This window comes from Wyeomyia smithii, chromosome 2 (genome assembly GCF_029784165.1).
Source record: "Wyeomyia smithii strain HCP4-BCI-WySm-NY-G18 chromosome 2, ASM2978416v1, whole genome shotgun sequence".
Taxonomy (NCBI): domain Eukaryota; kingdom Metazoa; phylum Arthropoda; class Insecta; order Diptera; family Culicidae; genus Wyeomyia; species Wyeomyia smithii.
Window position 1 is genome coordinate 32,695,007 of NC_073695.1, and position 20,008 is coordinate 32,715,014.

At 39.5% G+C, this 20,008-nt stretch overlaps 2 protein-coding genes across 4 annotated transcripts in view; both read left to right on the forward strand.

Moving 5' to 3' along the window:
* The window catches only part of LOC129725410 (neogenin), a 229,638-nt gene extending 210,423 nt beyond the window's left edge, over window positions 1-19,215 (forward strand). For 2 of the 3 annotated variants that reach the window (XM_055681226.1, XM_055681227.1), the window contains exons 2-10: window positions 2,624-2,935; window positions 12,159-12,915; window positions 12,993-13,108; window positions 13,474-14,023; window positions 14,086-14,867; window positions 14,934-16,214; window positions 16,278-16,479; window positions 16,543-16,676; window positions 16,739-19,215. In XM_055681226.1, coding sequence (XP_055537201.1) covers window positions 2,624-2,935; window positions 12,159-12,915; window positions 12,993-13,108; window positions 13,474-14,023; window positions 14,086-14,867; window positions 14,934-16,214; window positions 16,278-16,479; window positions 16,543-16,676; window positions 16,739-16,977 — 4,373 coding nt within the window. In that variant the 3' untranslated portion in view covers window positions 16,978-19,215. The remainder of the gene's footprint in view (window positions 1-2,623; window positions 2,936-12,158; window positions 12,916-12,992; window positions 13,109-13,473; window positions 14,024-14,085; window positions 14,868-14,933; window positions 16,215-16,277; window positions 16,480-16,542; window positions 16,677-16,738) is intronic. The other variant, XM_055681228.1, reaches the window with a different exon arrangement.
* A 57-nt stretch (window positions 19,216-19,272) lies between these two features.
* Window positions 19,273-20,008, forward strand: part of LOC129725412 (probable cytochrome P450 301a1, mitochondrial) — a 43,225-nt gene continuing 42,489 nt past the window's right edge. Inside the window, exon 1 of the mRNA XM_055681238.1 lies at window positions 19,273-19,288. The gene's annotated coding sequence lies outside the window, so the exon portion shown is untranslated. The remainder of the gene's footprint in view (window positions 19,289-20,008) is intronic.

Below are 20,008 nucleotides of genomic sequence, written 5' to 3' on the forward strand. Positions count from 1 at the left end.
TCAAAGTTACCAAATTTCACTGCTCTGTAATTGATTGACAGTAAACACAGGTCGCTCGGTCGCCGATGCCAAAAACCTTTGGGACACCCGATAATAATAGGTCCGTCTTGATGCGATGCGCTGGGACCGATAAAGTGTGTTTTGATGGGGCAATGGTAGGTTTTGTTACATCCGCACCTTCCAAATTTAATGCCCATAAGAGAATTGGGAGGCCTGCGGCAAAAAGATATCAAGAAGTTCGGAACCAATTTCACTTTCTTGCAGACACTCTCTCTCTCACACGCGCTGGATGCTACAGAAATGTCGCACTTCGCACGCCCCCGCATCCATAAGTTTGTTTCGGACATAAAAGTTTCTCCTCGAATGCCACCCTCCGTCCCAAACATGGGGCTGTGCTTCGATACAGTGCTACAATACAACAATATCTTAACGATAGTGCGATAGTGCAGCAGTTTTCTGTTAGATAAACATCTCGGCTTTTGGGGGTTCCAGTCAACTTCTCCATCCAAATTGATTTCTATTTACCCGCCCGGCTGCAAGATATACCACAAATAACGTTAGTTTAATGAATTTTTATTCACAGCGTCGGCGTGTTTTCCTTTGGGGGAACATGTTTGCTGCGGGCGACGACGATAGTAATAATGCTATATCAACCGGGGGCACCGTTTATAAATTACGGTTGGAATCAACACCGTAAAAGTGAAGCCATTCGAAGGAGTCAGTTGAATGCTGACGTCGTTTATTGACGAGCCCCATCGAATCTAGTAGACTTTACTCTGGCGCCTCATCGCTATGCCTGCCGGAAGTAATGGCAAACACAAGTGCAGTTAGAGACTTGCCCTCCCGGATTTTTGCCGACCGAAGATTCCATCACACAAATTGGCGAAACGAATGCGAGAAAAATCCGTTCTAACAGTAATGTGGGGGAGAAGAAACATTGCCACACCGAACAGAGGCTCGACGACTGCACCCTTCAATTATTCCTCCCAATAGGGGGACGCACTGCCGCCCGCCGTCTGTCTGTAGGGGGGGAATAAGTGTGAGGATACGACTGCTGCCGCCGGAATTTATGTGCAGTCGCGTAAGAGCGTACAGAGTCATACATAAACCGCCGACCCATAAAATATAATGGCAACTTCGAATGGCAACTCCACATCGGAAAGGGCACAAGTTGGTGCATGAGCATAAGACTGTGGCACTGTAGTGTGTAGTGTAAACACGCATGACGAATTGATCCTCGGATAGATGGGAAAAGTATTTCGGGGATTTGCACCGCAATATAGTTAGTGATGTTGCTAACTAATGCCTATCGAAATGTTTTCCCAATAAATGGACATGTGGTTAGTCATAAGCTTCTACGTAGGATGAACCCTAGAAAAACATGTTTATCGATTTTGCCTCGTCTACGCAGAATAGATGCACAAAAATAGTGCTATGTGCTAGTAATAGTCTGTTTTCGATCCTGTCAGATTTTATCCGACCTGATTACATTCTGAAGTCCGATCCGGAGTCTAGGAATAAAAATTATAAATCCCCAAGCGCGTGTTGTCTCAATTTTAATAAATAGTGTTATATGATTTTTTTTTCGGAAAAATAATTTTAAAACCGTACAACATACAATCATTACTATTATATAAATTTGTGTTCAATCGTCAATTCGAAAAAAAAGTAGAATAATTGGAGCTGTTTTGAATTTTTCAAATATTTTCTTAATATCATTCTAGTTGTAAATATGGCACCCTGTAGAGGATTTAAAAAAAAAGTACCGAGTATTTGAAACAGTTTTGATGATTCCGCTCTGTCCGGTAAGAACATTACGAAATCGGTTCGATGTTGATCAGTAATTCGAAGATGCTATTGTCGAGTTATAGAAAACATAATTGATTCCAGATGAAGACGATTATTAAAAATCATCAATTTACAACTAGACATCAATGTATTCCAGCCGATGTCTAAATTTAGAACCATATTGCGTGTTCATAGTTAACGCTCTACAGTTAACTGAACCACACGATTTTCTATCGCCCCCTTTCGAAGAAGCGCCTGAGCGAGCGTGTGAAAATTCTTCGCTATCATTCACGCCTTCTTAGTGTAGTGACCTCCGCAACGGAAACACGACTAAAAACTGACGAAGCAAAATGAGTCCCTCGCGAATAAACTGCATCTTTTGAAGTCACAGCTGAATAGGTGCCAATGTACTTAGAGCCAGAATTAACAAACCATAAAATCTAAATTTGTTAAAAAAGTTAACTCATTGTTCTCTTATCACAATTACCGCAACTATTAGGGACACCTTAACACGACTGAGTCTGCTCAATACTAAAGGGCGAACATAAGTTGAAAAAAAAAACCATCGTCACGCTTTTGCTGATGGACTCACCCGCCGGCCGTGGCCACCAGCAACATGTGATTACAATTAACTGAAGTGCGATATGCCGACGGCGGACGGATTCGCCCTTACAGTTCATCACAACCACAATCGCTTCAAATTTAATTAAGCTATCACTAACGACTGATCACTTGATTAATTGGAAGCAGTGAAAGTAATTTATCATTATTTTTTCTTCTCTCTCTCTCTCTCTCTCTCTCTCTCTCTCTCTCTCTCTTTTGCCTCTCGTTTCAGCGCTAGAATTCACAATCGAACCATCGGATGTAACAGTTCCCGAGGGCAGCTCGGTAACAATGCAGTGCGCCGGACGGTTGGACCAAAAGGTGCTGCGGGAGGGCAAAGTCGCCCCGAACATTCGGTGGCGAGGTCCGGATGGGCAGGATATTGGCATCGTGGGGGACACCTTTCGGTCCCAGTTGGCCAACGGGTCGCTCTACATTAGCTCGGTTGAGATCAACCGCGGCCTGACCGGGTTCTACCATTGTCTGCTCACGGTCGACGGTATCGGCACGATCGTTAGCCGATCGGCGCGGGTCTCGATATCTGGTAAGTGGTTTTGTGCTGTCATTCCCTTTCTACATAATTATTATTTCTAACTTCAATTAATCTGAACGCAATTACCCAGAATAATACAAATGCTCGTGAATAAAAATTAGGATCCATCAAGAAGATTAGATTGACTCGAAGTAAATTGTTCTTGATAGAGTCACGATCTTGTATGCAGTACATGGATTTAATCAATATGGTAACACTGCGTTCCCCAAAACGTAATTTATAAATTTGAAACTTTTCTCAAATAAATTTTGCTTTTATTTCTTTTCCTGAGAACATTCTTGACTTATCTATAACATTCTTGTGGAAAGTTTTGATGTTTGGTGACAATCAGTGCCCTGCTCGTGGTTTTTAGACATTATAAAGTCCTTTTAATCTCAGTTCAATTGCATTGCTTTAAGCAGAACTTACAAAATTACAATATTGTTCAAGTGAAGTTTTGTCCTGATTATTTTCATTTTAAACTCTTGGTCCTTAGGGGCCATCCACATACCACGTGGACAGCTTGGGGGGGGGGGGGTTGTGGAATGTCCACGGTCCTTACAAAAAAAAACCAAGGAGGACGCTTCAAAATCATTTTCAGAATTTTATTCTGAATCCTTTGGAGCGTTTTCTTCCTTGTTGAACAGCAACTTGACCAGATCGGTACAGCATAAAGCATTGCTGGTCTAAAAATTTGTTTGTAAATCAAAAGTTTGTTCTTTAAACAAAGTTTAGAATTCCTGTTAATGAGAGGATATAAACATCTCGTATATTTGATGCACTTGGCTTGTATACTCTCAATGTGCTCTTTGAAAATAAGTTTTTTATCATAAATTAGTCCCAAGTACTTAACCTTGTCGGACCAACTTAAAATAACCCCATTCATCTTGACAACGTGATTATTGTTTGGCTTGAGGAAAGAAGCCCTAGGCTTATGAGGAAAAATTATCATTTGAGTTTTAGAAGCATTGGGAGAGATTTTCCACTTTTGCAAGTAGGAAGAAAAAATATCTAAACTTTTCTGCAATCGACTGCATATGACACGAAGACTTTTTCCTTTTACGGAAATGCTTGTGTCATCGCAGAACAATGACTTTGTGCATCCTGGAGGCAAATCAGGAAGATCTGAAGTGAATATGTTGTACAGGACTGGACCCAAGACTGAACCTTGAAGTACACCTGCTCTGACAGGAAATCTATCAGATTTTGAATTCTGATAGACAACCTGCAGAGTTCGATCAGTAAGATAATTTTTTAAAATTTCGATTAGGAAAATTGGAAAATTAAAAGTTTGCAATTTCGCAATCAAACCTTTATGCCAAACACTGTCGAATGCTTTTTCTATGTCTAAAAGAGCAACTCCAGTGGAATAACCTTCAGATTTGTTAGCTCGTATCATATTAGTAACTCTGAGCAATTGATGAGTTGTGGAATGCCCATGGCGAAATCCAAACTGTTCATTTGCAAAAATTGAATTTTCGTTGATGTGTGACATCATTCTGTTAAGAATAATTCTCTCGAACAGTTTACTTATTGAAGAAAGCAAACTGATTGGTCGATAACTTGAAACTTCAGCTGGGTTCTTATCCGGTTTTAAAATGGGAGTAATTTTTGCATTTTTCCATAATTTGGGAAAATATACAATTTTGAAGCAGCAATTGAAAATTTTTACTAAAAATTCCATTGTGCTCTCAGGGAGATGTTTGATTAGTATATTAAAGATTCCATCGTCACCAGGTGCTTTCAAATTTTTGAAATTTTTAATAATTGATTTAATCTCATTCAAGTTAGTTTCAATTATTTCTGCAGGTAAAAAATTCTGGGAAGAAATTAAATCAAATTGACGTGTGACTTCATTTTCAATTGGACTCACAAAATTCAAATTTGAGTTATGAACACTCTCAAACTGCTGAGCAAGTCTTTGAGCCTTTTGTTCATTGGATACAAGAAAACGTTCACCATCTTTTAAAACTGGAATAGGCTTTGAAGGTTTCTTAAGAATCTTCGACAGCTTCCAAAATGGTTTTGAATATGGTTTCAATTTTTCAACTTTAGTCTCAAAATTTTGATTTCTCAGAAGAGTAAATCTATGTTTAATCTCATTCTGTAAATCTTTATAAATAGTTTTAAAAACAGGGTCGCGAGAACGTTGATATTGACGTCTGCGGACATTTTTCAAACGAATTAGAAGTTGAAGATTTTCGTCAATTATTGATGAATCAAATTTCACTTGAGCCTTTGGAACAGAATAATTCCTGGCATCAACAATTGCACATCTTAATGCTTCCAAAGCGGAATCAATATTCACTTCGTTTTGCAAATCAAACTCATTATTGAAATTTCTCTCAATATGAGTTTTGTATCTATCCCAATTAGCCTTGTTATAATTAAAAACAGAGCTCATAGGGTTTAAAACTGATTCATGTGATAAAGAAAAAGTTATTGGAAGATGGTCAGAATCAAAGTCAGCATGTGTGATCAAATCACTACATACATGACTTTGATCTGTTAGCACCAAATCAATTGTTGAAGGGTTTCTTACAGAAGAAAAGCATGTAGGACTATTCGGAGACAAAATAGAATAGTATCCTGAGGAACAATCATTGAATAAAATTTTGCCATTGGAATTACTTTGAGAATTATTCCATGAACGATGTTTAGCGTTAAAATCGCCGATTATGAAAAATTTCGAACGATTTCTGGTGAGTTTTTGTAAATCACCTTTAAAATAATAAATAAATAAAATCCCAAGTTCAGTTTGAACTTCAATTCCCAAAGTTTCAATAACTTTCGTCTCAAGATGGGGAAGAGCACGATGTTTGATTCGGCGATGAATAACAATTGCAACTCCACCGCCGGAACCCTGAATCCTATCATATCTATGAACCACGTAATTGGGATCATATTTTAATTTTATGTTAGGTTTCAAAAATGTTTCAGTAATAATTGCAATATGCACATTATTTACTGTTAAGAAATTAAAAAGCTCATTCTCATTGGCCTTCAATGAGCGAGCATTCCAATTCAATATTTTAATTGTTTTATTTAAAATCATTGCTAAATTTTAAATTAGAAACAATTTTAATAGTAAAATTTGTGCCTATTTGAATGGCTTCAAACATTGATTTGGCCTGCAACATGGCGTTCATAAGATCGAACATTGCCTGTTGCAAAAAAGAAAGTTTACCTGCCGTAATAGGCCCCAGGCAGTTGACATTAGAAAAAATATTTTCGGCAGCAATATTAGCTGGAGTAATAGGTGTACAATTATTTTCTAGCGTGTTTTGCTTACCCATATTAACGGTCATTTTCGAACTACCAACACTAGGCGGTATAATGTTCGAACTACCTGTAACCTGTGCATATGTTAAACGGGTATGCAAAGGAGTAGGTAAACTATGCGTCACTGGTACGCTTGGAGAATTTTGTTTTGAAGTTGGTTTTAATTGAGAAATTGAATTTTGTTTACCTTGCCTTGCCTTAACAATTGCTAAACGGACTGGGCATTGATAAAAATTTGACATATGGTTGCCGTTACAATTCGCACAGCGAAAATTTTTACTCTCTTTCACATGACATGTGTCCTTTTTGTGAGAAGAGTCTCCACAATTAAGACATTTTTGGTCCATGTTACAGAATTTGGAACCATGGCCATAACGTTGGCAAGAACGGCATTGGGTGATATGCTTTTCACCTCCGCCATACTTCCTATAAATTTCCCACTTTACACGCACATTATACAAAGCATGTGCTTTTTCAAAAAATTTTAAGTTGTTAACCTCATTGCGGTTAAAATGAATTAAATAATTAACAAGGGAAATTCCAGTTCTCTGACTGTTTTCGCCTCGTGATTTTTGTTTCATTAGAATTACTTGGGTAGGGGCTATGCCAAGTAATTCTGTTAAAGTAAGTTTGATCTCATCAACGGTTTGATCGTTGGTGAGACCTTTCAAGACAACCTTGAACGGCTTGGCGTTCTTGGTGTCATATGTAAAAAATTTGTACATCTTGTCAGTTAAATACTGAACAAGACGATCACGACCCTTTACTGAGTCGGCTAATAAGCGGCATTCACCTCTACGGCCAATTTGATAGGTAACTTTAACGTCAGAAACAAACGTTGAAAGTTCCTTTTTGAATATATTAAATTCAGAAGAAATAGTTACCACAATAGGTGGAACTTTCTCCTTTTTTAAAGATTTTATATTTTGTATAGTTTCATTATTAATAACTTCCATTTCACCAGCTTCTGCTCAGGCAAAATATCAAAAGGATTGTCACTACAGACACTCGAAGTGTCAGAAAGAGATGCCTCTCTTTTCCTCCCCGCAGCGATGCGAGGTTTCTTTTTCCGTCCAGCCATTTCAGGTGATACGAAAAAAGTTCAAAAATAATATCAAATTGCAAGTATTGAGAAAGAAATAGTAGTCTTGAGAAAGACTGATGGGAAATAACTTTCAGGTAGTCTTTAAAAGACACACTGACAAAACACAAACTTTGAAGCTATAGGCAGTCAAAGACCAGTCCACAAGCAACCGAAAAAACGTCTGATCTGTAGGACAGTTCAAGACGCACTGAAATTTTAGCAATCTGTTTATGTTAATGTTAAACTTAGTAATTTGTGTACGTCGCCTTACGTTTGAACTGAATTTCTATTTTTTAACAACGGCTTTTTCCCGTTAACGCGCAAGTTCATTGAGCAGACAGTATATGAAGTAGAGAGAACGAAAATTAAGCGAACTGGAAATATGATACAGAGATTTGGAAAAATATACCGCATCCCGACGGGACTTGAACCCGCAATCTCCCTGTCTCCGGCATGGTGTTTTGACCAATTAAACTACGTTCGCTTTTGACGTTATTTTTGGGATTATGTCCATCTTGCAAACAGAAATCTAGTCTTTATTGTCTATCCGATCACTGTTGCAAGAAGTTAAATTTTAATCAACCAAACAAAGCAGCAAGCAGAGCTGTGGCAAATCGCAGAACAGCAGGCGGCGATTTCAAATATAGGGTACAGAACCTATTTTAAGCAGTTCAGCAGCATTCCTTGTATTAAGAAGATATATTCGAAAAACGTAAAGTGAAATTTGAACATAAGTATACCAGAGTGACCCACGAACTGGGAAAACCGGATGTCTCAATATTGAAGCGGGAAATTTTATATGTTGGTTTTATTAGTTCAACGTGCTATACATTTTAAGTTTCGGTTTCGTTGGTTTCGAGGTTAGGTAAGGAGGTACACTAACGGTTGGCTGCAGAGTCGGTGTATAATACACACAATGTCAAACTTCTTAACGGCGGCATGTAGTTTGCTTTGCTTTTCTAAATGTTTCATTATTCTCTTATTTATCTTCTTTCTCATTCGCATTGATCAGCACTTCAATAGTGAATGCCGATCAAACGTCAAAACAATTATAATACATAAAGCCAACGACTGATGACACTTTTGTCTATGTGTGTTGAAAATTTTTGTATCGAATTATATATGATTAACGTAAAAACATTCTTTAAAGAAGTAGGAGGGTGGTATCCAAGACACTACCGCATAGTTTACGTAGGACTACAATAGTTTTATATTTCCTTTTGGGGCTCTGTTTGATTTGAGCCCGTTTTGTTTTTGGCACGGTTCAATTTTGGCTCACAAGCGCCATAAACGAGCAATTATGTTTAATCACATTTTTTTAGTTTTCTTGATTTTTTCAACCAATTTAAGTTCAACATCCTCCAAAAAAAAAGATATGTTGATTCTCTATGTTGACAAAGCGGATGACCGGAATTTCCAAAATTGTTCCTAAGATATGACCGGAATATTTTTCGGTAATATAATGATCTTGATCAAAGCAGTACTATACCTCTAATTACTTGGGTGGTAATATCAAGTATCTAGGTCGTCAGCCTAAATTCATCAAGCGACACCTCAAACGACTTAGAAGGAAAACTAGTTTATTGGGGGCCAATTCTACTGTTAATGTCGTCTTTGGCCGCTTTAAAAGTAAAAACAAGTCATGAAAAGAGAACCGTTCATTTTTGGCATGGTTCAATTTTGGCAACAGAAAAAATTCTGGCGTGTTGCCAAAATCGAATGGGGTCTGTACTTTGATTAATAATTTGCAGCACTCTATTTTAGAAGAGAAAATATTATCTTTAATATTGATGAATACCTTTCATCATAATACAGTCAATTTTCTTCAATACGCGAAAAGGCAACCTTCTAAATGGAGTACGATTTGATAGAAATTAAACTACCTTATATATTTATTTGTCTTCACCGATCGTCAAGCGGCAAAGATGTCTCATAAAAAAAATTTCCTGTAGTTACTAGTTTTAGGAAAAAAATGATAAAGAATAACAGTTTCTAGACGGAAATGTTTTTTTCTAGAATTTTATGAACATGTTAACTTTCAATTCAGGTCAATTTAAACATTTTATCAGTTAACAAAATCATAAAAATATGAATCAGTTTCAAGGTACCAAAAAACAACGAAGATACAATATTTGAAAGTCATATGTCTGTTATCTTCAAAAATAAACCGGGCTACAATGATAAACCACATTACCCTCAACAATTAATGTTTGGATAGTGTTGTTCAATTACAGGTGAGGTTATGGAAAGTAATATAATCTTGAAGATGCCAATGTAAAAAAAAAATAATTGAAAAATACAAATACAAATGTGGGAACTCTAATATCAAGATGAAATGAATTTGGTTTTCCTCTATACCGCCACCACGGGATGCAACTAGGATTGTCATATTGAATTCATTTATTATTTACCTATTCAAAGATCTGTACGGAACTTTCTGGTTTCCTATTGTCTTCAAAATACTCTATATTTAGTTATTTTAATAAATCTAAGAAAAACAGAGTGTAGAGTGCAAAAATGAACAACGCATTTTGTCTCTACAATGCACCAAATTTAAATCCCCTGCTATCTGCCTCTAACGACACGTACATAATTTTGTTACCCCTTGTGCAGCGTATTTTGCGGCACCCGAATCATGTTGAATACTGATATTTGCTACTATTCGGAACAAGAAGAAGAAGCAAACAATTCAAATGGCAATTCGATTGTGTTCCAGATCGCAAAACGAAACCTACGCGTTAACCCAAAACGCCTAACTGTGCGTCGACAGCGGCAATGTAGGCCTCACTTGGCTTGGCTGCACACAAATGAATATCGAGTTATTCTGCACTGATAGACGACAAGTGACCAGCGCTCTTTTCATACATTGCTCAGTGCAGTACTGTTGCCTGTGCCAGCATGTTTTACTTCAAGACATTAGTTTCAATATCATTCTAACAGCAGAACGTAAAATTGTCTGATAGTGGAGGTGGTTACGAATTTTCCGAAAAAGCTTCATCTTCAAAACATCAAAATAGTCTAGGCTCATAGAAGCAAACATTAGTTGACCTATTGGTACGGAGAGATTCTGTCCATTTTTTTGCCACTGCTATACAAGATATCACAGCAGGCAGTTGGTGTCTATTAATGAACTCTGTGCCAGGCGTGCTTGAATGTGATTGTTCGTGTAAATTCGACCTTGGAACTTTTATACAATTTTCACAGTTTAACAATGAAGTGATAGTGGTAACTGAAGAATAACAAAATTGTCCATCATTTTATCAATCCAACGACATATTGATTATTGTGATCCATCATGTGGTTACATCAGTATTACCGTTTGAAATCTTTCATTCCAACGTTACACCTTGGTTTCAGTTTCCGCAGAATGTATCTCAATATAGTGCGGTTAGACGTAGTCCTACGTCAAAAAAAACAAGATTTGAATCTTATATTATCCATTAATCAACGGGTCGTCATTTAGGGTCCTGGGTGGAATGGCCTATCATGGCGTCGATGATTGGGGTGGTGGGACAAAACCGACGAAAAATAAGCAAAAACAAAAAAGAATAACTTAAGCTTGAGATCACTTAAAACATTTTCTTAAGGTCAGAAATGTCAGATAAATTTTTAAAGAATGGGCGCTTCTACAGACCAAGAATAGCGATAATAATTTTAAATTAAATTCAAAATTCATAATAACCCTAAGCTTGCTAAATGCTAAACTTGACTCTAAATTACATTATAAATTGCTTGAATACTCCTTCAAAACCAAAAAGGCATTTTTGCAAATAAAACTAAAACCTAAAACGTAAAACGATGAAAAAATCATAATTTCAATGATGAGAACAAATACTCTGATCAACTAGCTGTCTCACGAATACATAAAAATGGAAGGCGTGATCCCAGAGATTTTTCGCCTCAGAAAATCTCCCGGTGTCGGCTAGGATTGAATCTAGACCAGTCGGGTTGGTTGTGAGTGGATCACGCCACCCCACAACCATCGACACCTATGTCGGCGTTGGGATTCGAACCCAGGCGTCGAGCGTGGTTGGCGGAGACGTTACCAACCACGCTAGGCCCTCGCCTGTATGGGCTAGAGATGTCATTTTAGGCTATTAGTTGTTTTTCGTCAGGTTGGTCTAAATTAAAATTTCTCTATATTTTTTCCAACATACCTACGGTAAAATATGCTTAGAATATGTCTATTTTTATAAAAGTCAATAAATGTTTATGTTCCATCATCACTCTGGAATGCCTGAACCAATTTCCGTTTAACTTGGCATACGCATTGCCAACAAAAAGTAGGTTGTTGGACGTATTGGAGAGGGAAAATAGGTAACCCTTGCCTCAAAAACTAAGGGTGTCAAGATTTTTATTTTATATTTTCCAATATGGGTGTTTACGGAATCGAATGACGTAGACGATAGGGTGGATAGGGATGGCGCAAAAACATTTTACAGAGCTTTCGTACCAAAAACATTTTAGAGAAAAAAAAAGAACCATTATTATGCCGAAGGCCTGCCAAATAGAAATCTAAAGTTCGCTGTGTTGCTAAGTTGTATCAATTCCTGAACTTCTGACAGAACTAATACTGTACTAATGGTGTTAATCTGTACCCTGTGAGCTCTCTGACATAAAGTTATACAATACTGTGCCGATATTCCATAGCATTGGATTGTTCATATAATTTAATTGGCTTCTGATCAGCTATTTCTCATTTAAGGCATTTTCAACCACTTGTTTAAAAGGTTTAAACTTTTTTTCTCCGAAAACCGAAAAAAAATCTGGTTTCTGATTTCGAATTCTAATTATTTCACACTTCACCATTCAAGAAGAATTATCAGTGCCCTAATACTTTTTTTTTCGTTTTATTTTTATTTTTTACAGACATTCCCGAGATCAACCAAGACTCGCACGAGATCTACCTGTACACCGGACAGACGGCGTACTTCAAGTGTATGTCCAACCCGCTGCTTTTCAGTTTGGAGTCCCGCTACCACGTGGAATGGTACAAGGATGAATCGCCTCTTAGAATGGATCTCACGCGGATGCTGTTGCTCCCCTCCGGAGCGCTTGAGATCGACGAAGTCATTCCTGCCGATCGGGGGACCTACCAGTGCAATGTCACATCCGGGACGTTCTCTAGGCTAAGTAGCAAATCGAACCTAAACATCAAATCGACCGCCGGTCAACCGCAGAGCTTTGCACCGCCCTCATTTGTGATAGTGCCCCAGCCGCAAACGGTGCGGGAAGGTGATACTGTAATATTGGACTGTGTCGCCAACGGGAACCCGAAGCCGACTATCAAATGGCTACGGAATGGCGAGGAAATCGATATGAACGATTTGGATTCAAGATTTCGGATAATCGGTACTGGGTCGCTTCAGATCAATTCCATCCAGGATACGGATGCCGGTGACTATCAGTGTAGGGCGAGCAATTCGGAAGATTCTCTGGATGCTTCCGCAACGGTGCAGGTGCAAGTTCCGCCGAAATTCATTCTTAGTCCGGAGGATAAGATTGCTTACGAGAAGGAAGAGCTGGAGCTTCAGTGTTCGATACACGGTAAGCCGACTCCCGTGATTCAGTGGCTAAAGAATGGAGATCTGATTACACCCAATGAATACATGCAGATTGTTAGCGGGTAAGTGTAACATGCCGTTGACCTTACGTCGGAAAAGCATAAATTCTCAAATTTATTTCTCACGTGCCGACAAACAGCCACAACCTAAAGATATTCGGCTTGATTGGATCCGACGCGGGGATGTTCCAGTGCATTGGCACCAACCCGGCCGGTAGCGTGCAAGCTGCTGCCCGTCTCGAGATTGTCGAACCAGGTAATTTATTGCTATTTGATGTCGGCTGCTCGGCAGTGGTGCAATGCGCCACACGACTCTATCAATACTATTTTTTTTTCATAAGTACGTTTGATCATATTTATTTTCATCGAGTACTTTTCTTTGCTCTTCTTTTTTTTCTCTTTTTTTCCTTGTCGCGCGATTTAACGATCCGGTTACTCCTTGGTGGTTCGGATTATGTTGATTATGATTTATTGCCACTTTTTGTTGATTTCCACGCGGATGGCTGTCTGCTGGTTCGTGCCATTTTTTGCATGCAAACGATTTGTTTGTTTCACTGGCGTACATTTTTTTTTTGGAATGTATTTGACGGGTTTCTGGATAACGGTTTGACGTGACTTTAGGGCAAATGAAAAGACACAAGAGTAAAAAGTATCATCAAAATCATTCTAAAATGAAATCCTACGAGAAATCAATTCACTCCGACCCGAAGCTGTCGAAGGTTGTTCTCGACAGCTTGCTGTCCAAGACGAAAGAAAAAGCAAACGTGAATCAAAATAAGTTTCAGTACGATGAATACACGGACGACGACTATTTAGAGCACGAGGAAGACCATGACGATGACGAAGAGGACGGAAAAATTTACTCACTGCGACCGAACGAAGATCCAAATAAACTGTACCAATCGTTGACCGGCTCCCGGTCCACGGAAGATGATGGCGAAATTGGACACTTTTCTAACTCCAACTATCCCACTGCTGTCACACGGAAATACCCGAAACTGCTGCTAGATGGAAGCGGAAAACTTGCCGCACCACTACCGGGACCCCCGAGGGATCTGCAGGCGCAGATCGTTAAGCCGCGGTTTATCACTCTTAGCTGGCTGGAGCCTGTCAAAAATCCGGACGAAGTGATCTCCTACTCTGTTTACTATAAGATGCACACCAGTGACAGGTAAACTCTGTTGTGAAGTTTGGTTATTGTTGGTTTAATCATTAGCTTCGGTTCATCAACAGAGAACGAAAAATTACCACCAAATCACGAGACGAACAGGAGGTTAACATTCAGTCGCTCCTCCCTGGCAAAACATATCAATTTAGAGTGGTCGGAAACAGTAATCATGGTTCGGGGGAGTCATCACAAGCGTTGGAGGTACGCACTCATTCCGAAGACAATGTGGCTGGTCCGCCACAGAACGTCCGCGGTCAAGCCATCAGCGATCGCGAAATTCACCTTCAGTGGGAACCTCCGCTGGTGTCGACGGCGGAGATTTCCAAGTATCGGGTTTATTATGCGGAAATCGACAACGGAGACGAAATGTACTCTGACACTACAACGACTGAAATTCTTATAAACGAACTGCGACCGTACACTGAGTACACTCTCTACGTAATGCCTTGGAATCAAATCGGAATGGGCGATCCGTCGCTCGAAATCGTGGTGAAAACCCATTCCTCCATTCCGTCGGAACCTCCGTCGAATGTATCCCTGGAGGCAACCAGTTCGACCTCGGTTACAATTCGTTGGCAACCGCCGCCGGTTGAGGACAGAAACGGACAGATCACTGGCTACAAAATTCGCTACAGGAAGAACAAAAAACCGCTGCAGGTGGAGACGACACCCGCAAACGTGCGCCACTGGGAGTTGAAAGGGCTGGAAAGGCTCTCCGCCTATCAGGTCAAGATCGCTGCCATGACGGTGAACGGTTCTGGACCCTTCACCGAGTGGCATCACATTGAAACGTACGAAAATGACCTAGATGAATCGCAAGTTCCGGGTCAACCAGGGTGGATCAAGAGTAAGTACCAAAAATCAGGAAATTTCTAAAATATAAAGGTTAAAAAAAATCTTTTTTTTTTCTCAGCTCGTCCTGGTGCCGAAAGCATAACCGTAGTTTGGGCACCGCCAATTCATCAGGAGATCAAAGTTCGCAACTACATTCTCGGTTGGGGAAAGGGCATTCCTGATGAAGACACCACCGACGTCGAGGAACACATTCGAACGTATGAGGTGCGTAACCTGGAACCGAACACGGAGTACGTGATATCGCTCCGTGCCAGAAACAACATGGGGGATGGTCCACCGATATATGACACGGTTCGAACTCGGGAGGATTCCCCCATTGAAGCGCCCACTCCGTTAGAAGTTCCAGTCGGATTGAGAGCCATTCCTATGTCCGGAACTTCGATCGTGGTCTACTGGACGGACACGACACTTAGCAAAAGTCAGCACGTAACCGATAATCGACATTACGTAGTAAAGTACACGCCTACCGCATCGACACGTTTCCGATACTATAATACTACCGACCTCAACTGCATGATCGGTGATCTGCGACCCAGTACGCAGTACGAGTTCGCTGTCAAAGTAGTTAAAGGTCACCGAATGTCGGCTTGGTCGATGTCCGTCATCAACTCCACCCATCAAGCTTCTCCGGTGTCTCCCCCGCGTGATCTTGTCGTGTCCTACGATGACCGAAACCCGCTGACAGCCATTCTACAATGGCAACCTCCACGTCACAGTAACAGTCCCATAACAGGTTACGTAGTTCTTTACACCACGGACCACACCAAGCGCGATCGCGATTGGAATGCGGAAGCCGTCGTTGGTGATAAGACTACAGCTGAAATAACCGGTCTAGATCCGCACACAACTTACTACTTCAAAGTTCAAACAAGAAACTCCAAGGGATATGGCCTCTTCTCGGCCATGGTCTCACAGACTACCGGAGCCGAAGTGGACTCAAGTGAAAATTTATCTATGTCAACATCGATCTCCCCCGAAATGGTCTACGTGATAGTAGCATTCGCCATTCTAATTGCGCTCATAGCGATCGTTGTCGTGATTCTGATGTGCAGGAAAAAACCCGAAGGAACCCCAGAACATGCGAAAAAAAGTTATCAAAAAAACAACGCTGGTATCATTAAGCCGCCCGATTTGTGGATACACCATGATCAGATGGAGCTGAAAAATATGGATAAAAGTCAGCACAGTACAACACCTGGTTCTGTGGATGGAGGAGCGTCTAGTAGCGGGGCATTAACGCTACCCCGTTCAGTCGGAGGGCACGAATTCGACAGCGAAACTCCGATTTCGCACGTTACGAACTCATTAGATAAGCGGAGCTACGTACCTGGTTATACGGGTAAGTGTAATGTATGCTTTTTATTTATGCTATTCTAAACTATTGATTTCCTGTCTTCTGTAGGAACAACGACCCCACTTAGTTCCACCATGGAACGACCACAGTATCCCCGTACCCAGTATAACATGGCATCCCGGCCGCACATATCTCTCGATCAGCAAACTCTGTCCCAGCAGAGTTTACTGCAGCAGCCTCCACAGTTACCACCAGCCAATTCGTTGGTGCAAACGCCGGAAAATCCATACACCTATGAAGGAAACTACAGGTAACCTTACTGACAATTCGAGCCTCCGAGCGGGAAATAATTTGACGATTATATGCGTTCTAGTAATCCAAGCGTCACCTACGCTCCGGGAATGACGGTGGACGCTCCCAAACGCGGCCAGGGTCACCCGCTGATGAGCTTTAGTGTGCCTGCACCACCGGCTTCGACGCCAGTGATTACCAACCAAGGAAAACACGGTAAGTTCTGTGAAATAGAGTTAGATGTAATAACACAAGATAATAACACTTTTCATTTGCAGTACAAACGCCCTCTGTCACGATACGTCCCCAAAACTCGTCACCGTACAAGAAACCCTCGCTGTCGACCAGTTCCCTAACGAACCGACTGCAAACCGGTCCAGCGGTGCAGCATTCCACCGACGAAATACAGCGGCTCGCTCCGTCCACCTCGACCGAGGAGCTGAACCAGGAGATGGCCAACCTGGAGGGACTGATGAAGGATCTGAGTGCAATAACGGCCAACGAGTTCGAGTGCTAATATTCGGAGCAACGGGGGGCAACGGCTGCATGCGTACTAATTCTGAGTGAGTGAGAGACAGACAGCGAGCGTGAGTGCGAGGAACTGCGTGCTGAGTCCGGTCTGGAAGAACCCCGCCCAGGCCGATGCTCACTGACATCAGAAAGTGATCGAACTATTAGTCATTATTAGTTTAGGAAAGAGCAAAATCTTTTTTATTGATACACTGATTCTGTATTTGCTGTGTACTGGTAAGAAGCTAACCTATCTGCGGAATGCTCTCTTCCTTGTCTAGAGTTATCGTAATATTCGTTCGAAGAGGGAGGTGTTATGTACAACAAACAGCAACTCTCCGTAGTTTTAATCCTGCGCGAGAATTGTGCTATTCTTATTTATTTATTTCAGCTGCTTTAAATTATAAGTAAAGTATGTATGCTGTACTAATGTCAGTTCAACCGCTATATTTTGGTTGTGACATTTGCTTTTGTCCATAAACTAATGCGCATACTAGTTAGATAAGTGACGGAATTATTGTTGTAAATAGAAAAAAAAACTGGTAGAGGTTTCCAGGGATGAACATTAGAAACTGATTATTTAGATATTTAGTAACTTTTACTGAAGATATTGAATTTCGTGCCACATTCGCGGCACTTGCCATTTTCCTTGACTTTACATTTTTGATACGAATATATCAACTTCATTTACTGTTGTCACTAGATGTAATTCCATTCCCAGTGATTTTAATATAATTTAATTCGATCTTAATTTTAGCCGAATGATTTTAGCAAATTTTACTGAGTAGTAAGCGAAACAATGCATTTACACTAACTGAAAGTGAATCACTTCATGTTTTTAACAGTAGCAAACAACTCCGAAAGTGAACAAACAACCAGGGAACAAACAACAAACTTAAAATCGTCTCATTAGGCGACTCTATATACATCTACATATGAGCTGTGTGTCGAATATTGGCAAAACCTCCGAAACCACAGTTTTATTTTTACATCAAGACGAAATCGAATATAAATCATCAAAGCTAAGCCTTATATCTCAAGACAGAACAAAATAAATCCAGACACAGCTCAACTCAACTGCCATACGATAACCATTTACATGTGAATACGTTAGTGTTTTATTTTTATAATTTCCAAGATAATTATTTCCGTACAGCGCCATAAAAACATCACTATCACTACAGGCCGTAACCGTGTTTTCTCGGCACATCATTGTTATATTGTAAATTATTAATAACTTCATACCTATCTATCGCATGTAAAAAAGAAACAATGAGTGTAGTGCGACGTATATTACATCACCTTAAATATTGCTTTCTAACAGATCTTTAAAAATTCACTGCTAAGGACAACACACCAAGCCTACAAATCCTAACTTATCATCATCACAAATTAACACACATACACAAACTCGACTCTCACTAATTTACCACTGAAGCTCAGCCTTACACACAAACACAGACACACTCACAGAAGAAATCCGATCAAATCACTGAACCACACAATCACACAACAAAATGCAACCATAATCACCTGTTTGTAATATACCTAGGAATCTGACAATTTTACGAATAATTCCAAAACTTTTTATACGTATTATACAAATTCGATTTAGTCATGTCAGTAAGAAATGGCAGGGTAAACGTGCAGGTTTTTAACCAAAAGAAATGCCAGATCGAACACAAAAGAAAAAAACACGAGTGAAGACGAGAAGCATAACTAAGCCTAACTAGTGTTATAGGAAAAGTATATATATATTGAACAAAAATCAAACAATCTCCAGAAACCTTTTTATTGTCAAACAAATCGAAACGTTGGTTTCCTTTATACAAACGAAAAAAAAAAAAAATTTAAGAGGCAAACTGAACTCGTAGGTTAACTTTTTCGTATATCAACCTGTCATCGATTGGCTACTAGTTAAAATCAAATTTTAATCGAATCGTCATTTTCTCTTCGCCGTATTTATTATCGAAAAAAAAGCAACAAAAGTAAAGGGATGAAATTCGACAAACCGTTTCAGTTGGGTTGATGATCGAAGGAGGCGCAGAAAAACATCAACAGCAACAAAAACAAGCAGTAAACTGAAAACAAGCTTCAACAAAACTATTAATGTATGATACGATTTTTTGCTACATATTGTATTTGTACATTGTCTAAGCTGGTACGGACTACAGAAAAAAAACGAACGAAAAGAAAAATCATGTGAATGAAGTAATAAAAGTAAGGAAAAATTGGAACAGTGATACTCGGGTTGGGTGTTTTGATTTAGTGCCGATAATATTCGCTAGCTGAGGGATTTCAAGCAGTAAATTTGACATGTAAGTATGACAGTTTATTTTCAAACAATAGAATAAGCAACGTTTCTGTTAATGGTTTGCAACTATTTTAACACTTAATTTTACAAACAAATTTTCTGAAAGAATTTTTATTCATAAAAGTTATGAACTTTGTTTTTACTTGCATGATACAATGACACATTGAGGAATGCAATCAAATAGACACACATAGCCTGGCGTCAATGCGATGATATTTTCGGAAAGGTCTCCTACAGACAGTTGTGGTGCACCCTGCGTCTCCATTTATTTTATTCAAAGCTCTACTTTGACAAATCAAGATTTGGCAGTGTTTCTGCTAAGTATGTGTGCGATGTGTTTTCCGATTTGCGGAAGAAAAAATATGGATTTGAGGGACCGTAATTCAATTCGTTTTTTTTTTTCATACCAATCTTGTAGTTTTACAGTTTGCACTTTCGTGTTTACATTTATTCATGTTATGTTTCTGTATACAGAAAATCATCTTCAAACATTCTTTTTGAAACATCTTCTTTTATTTGATTTTTTTCCACATTTTGATATTAAGTGCATGGAATAAGGGCTCCTCTGCTGCTCCTCTGCTAATAAATAGCAGAGGCTCATACAATAGGTCTTTATTGATTGAAGACTAAAGTGGTAGTGATGATAATGTCCAAGACCCAACTATGTTTGCAATATGTGTTCAAAGATGACTAGAACTAGTACTAGTCATCTTTGATGTGCGGC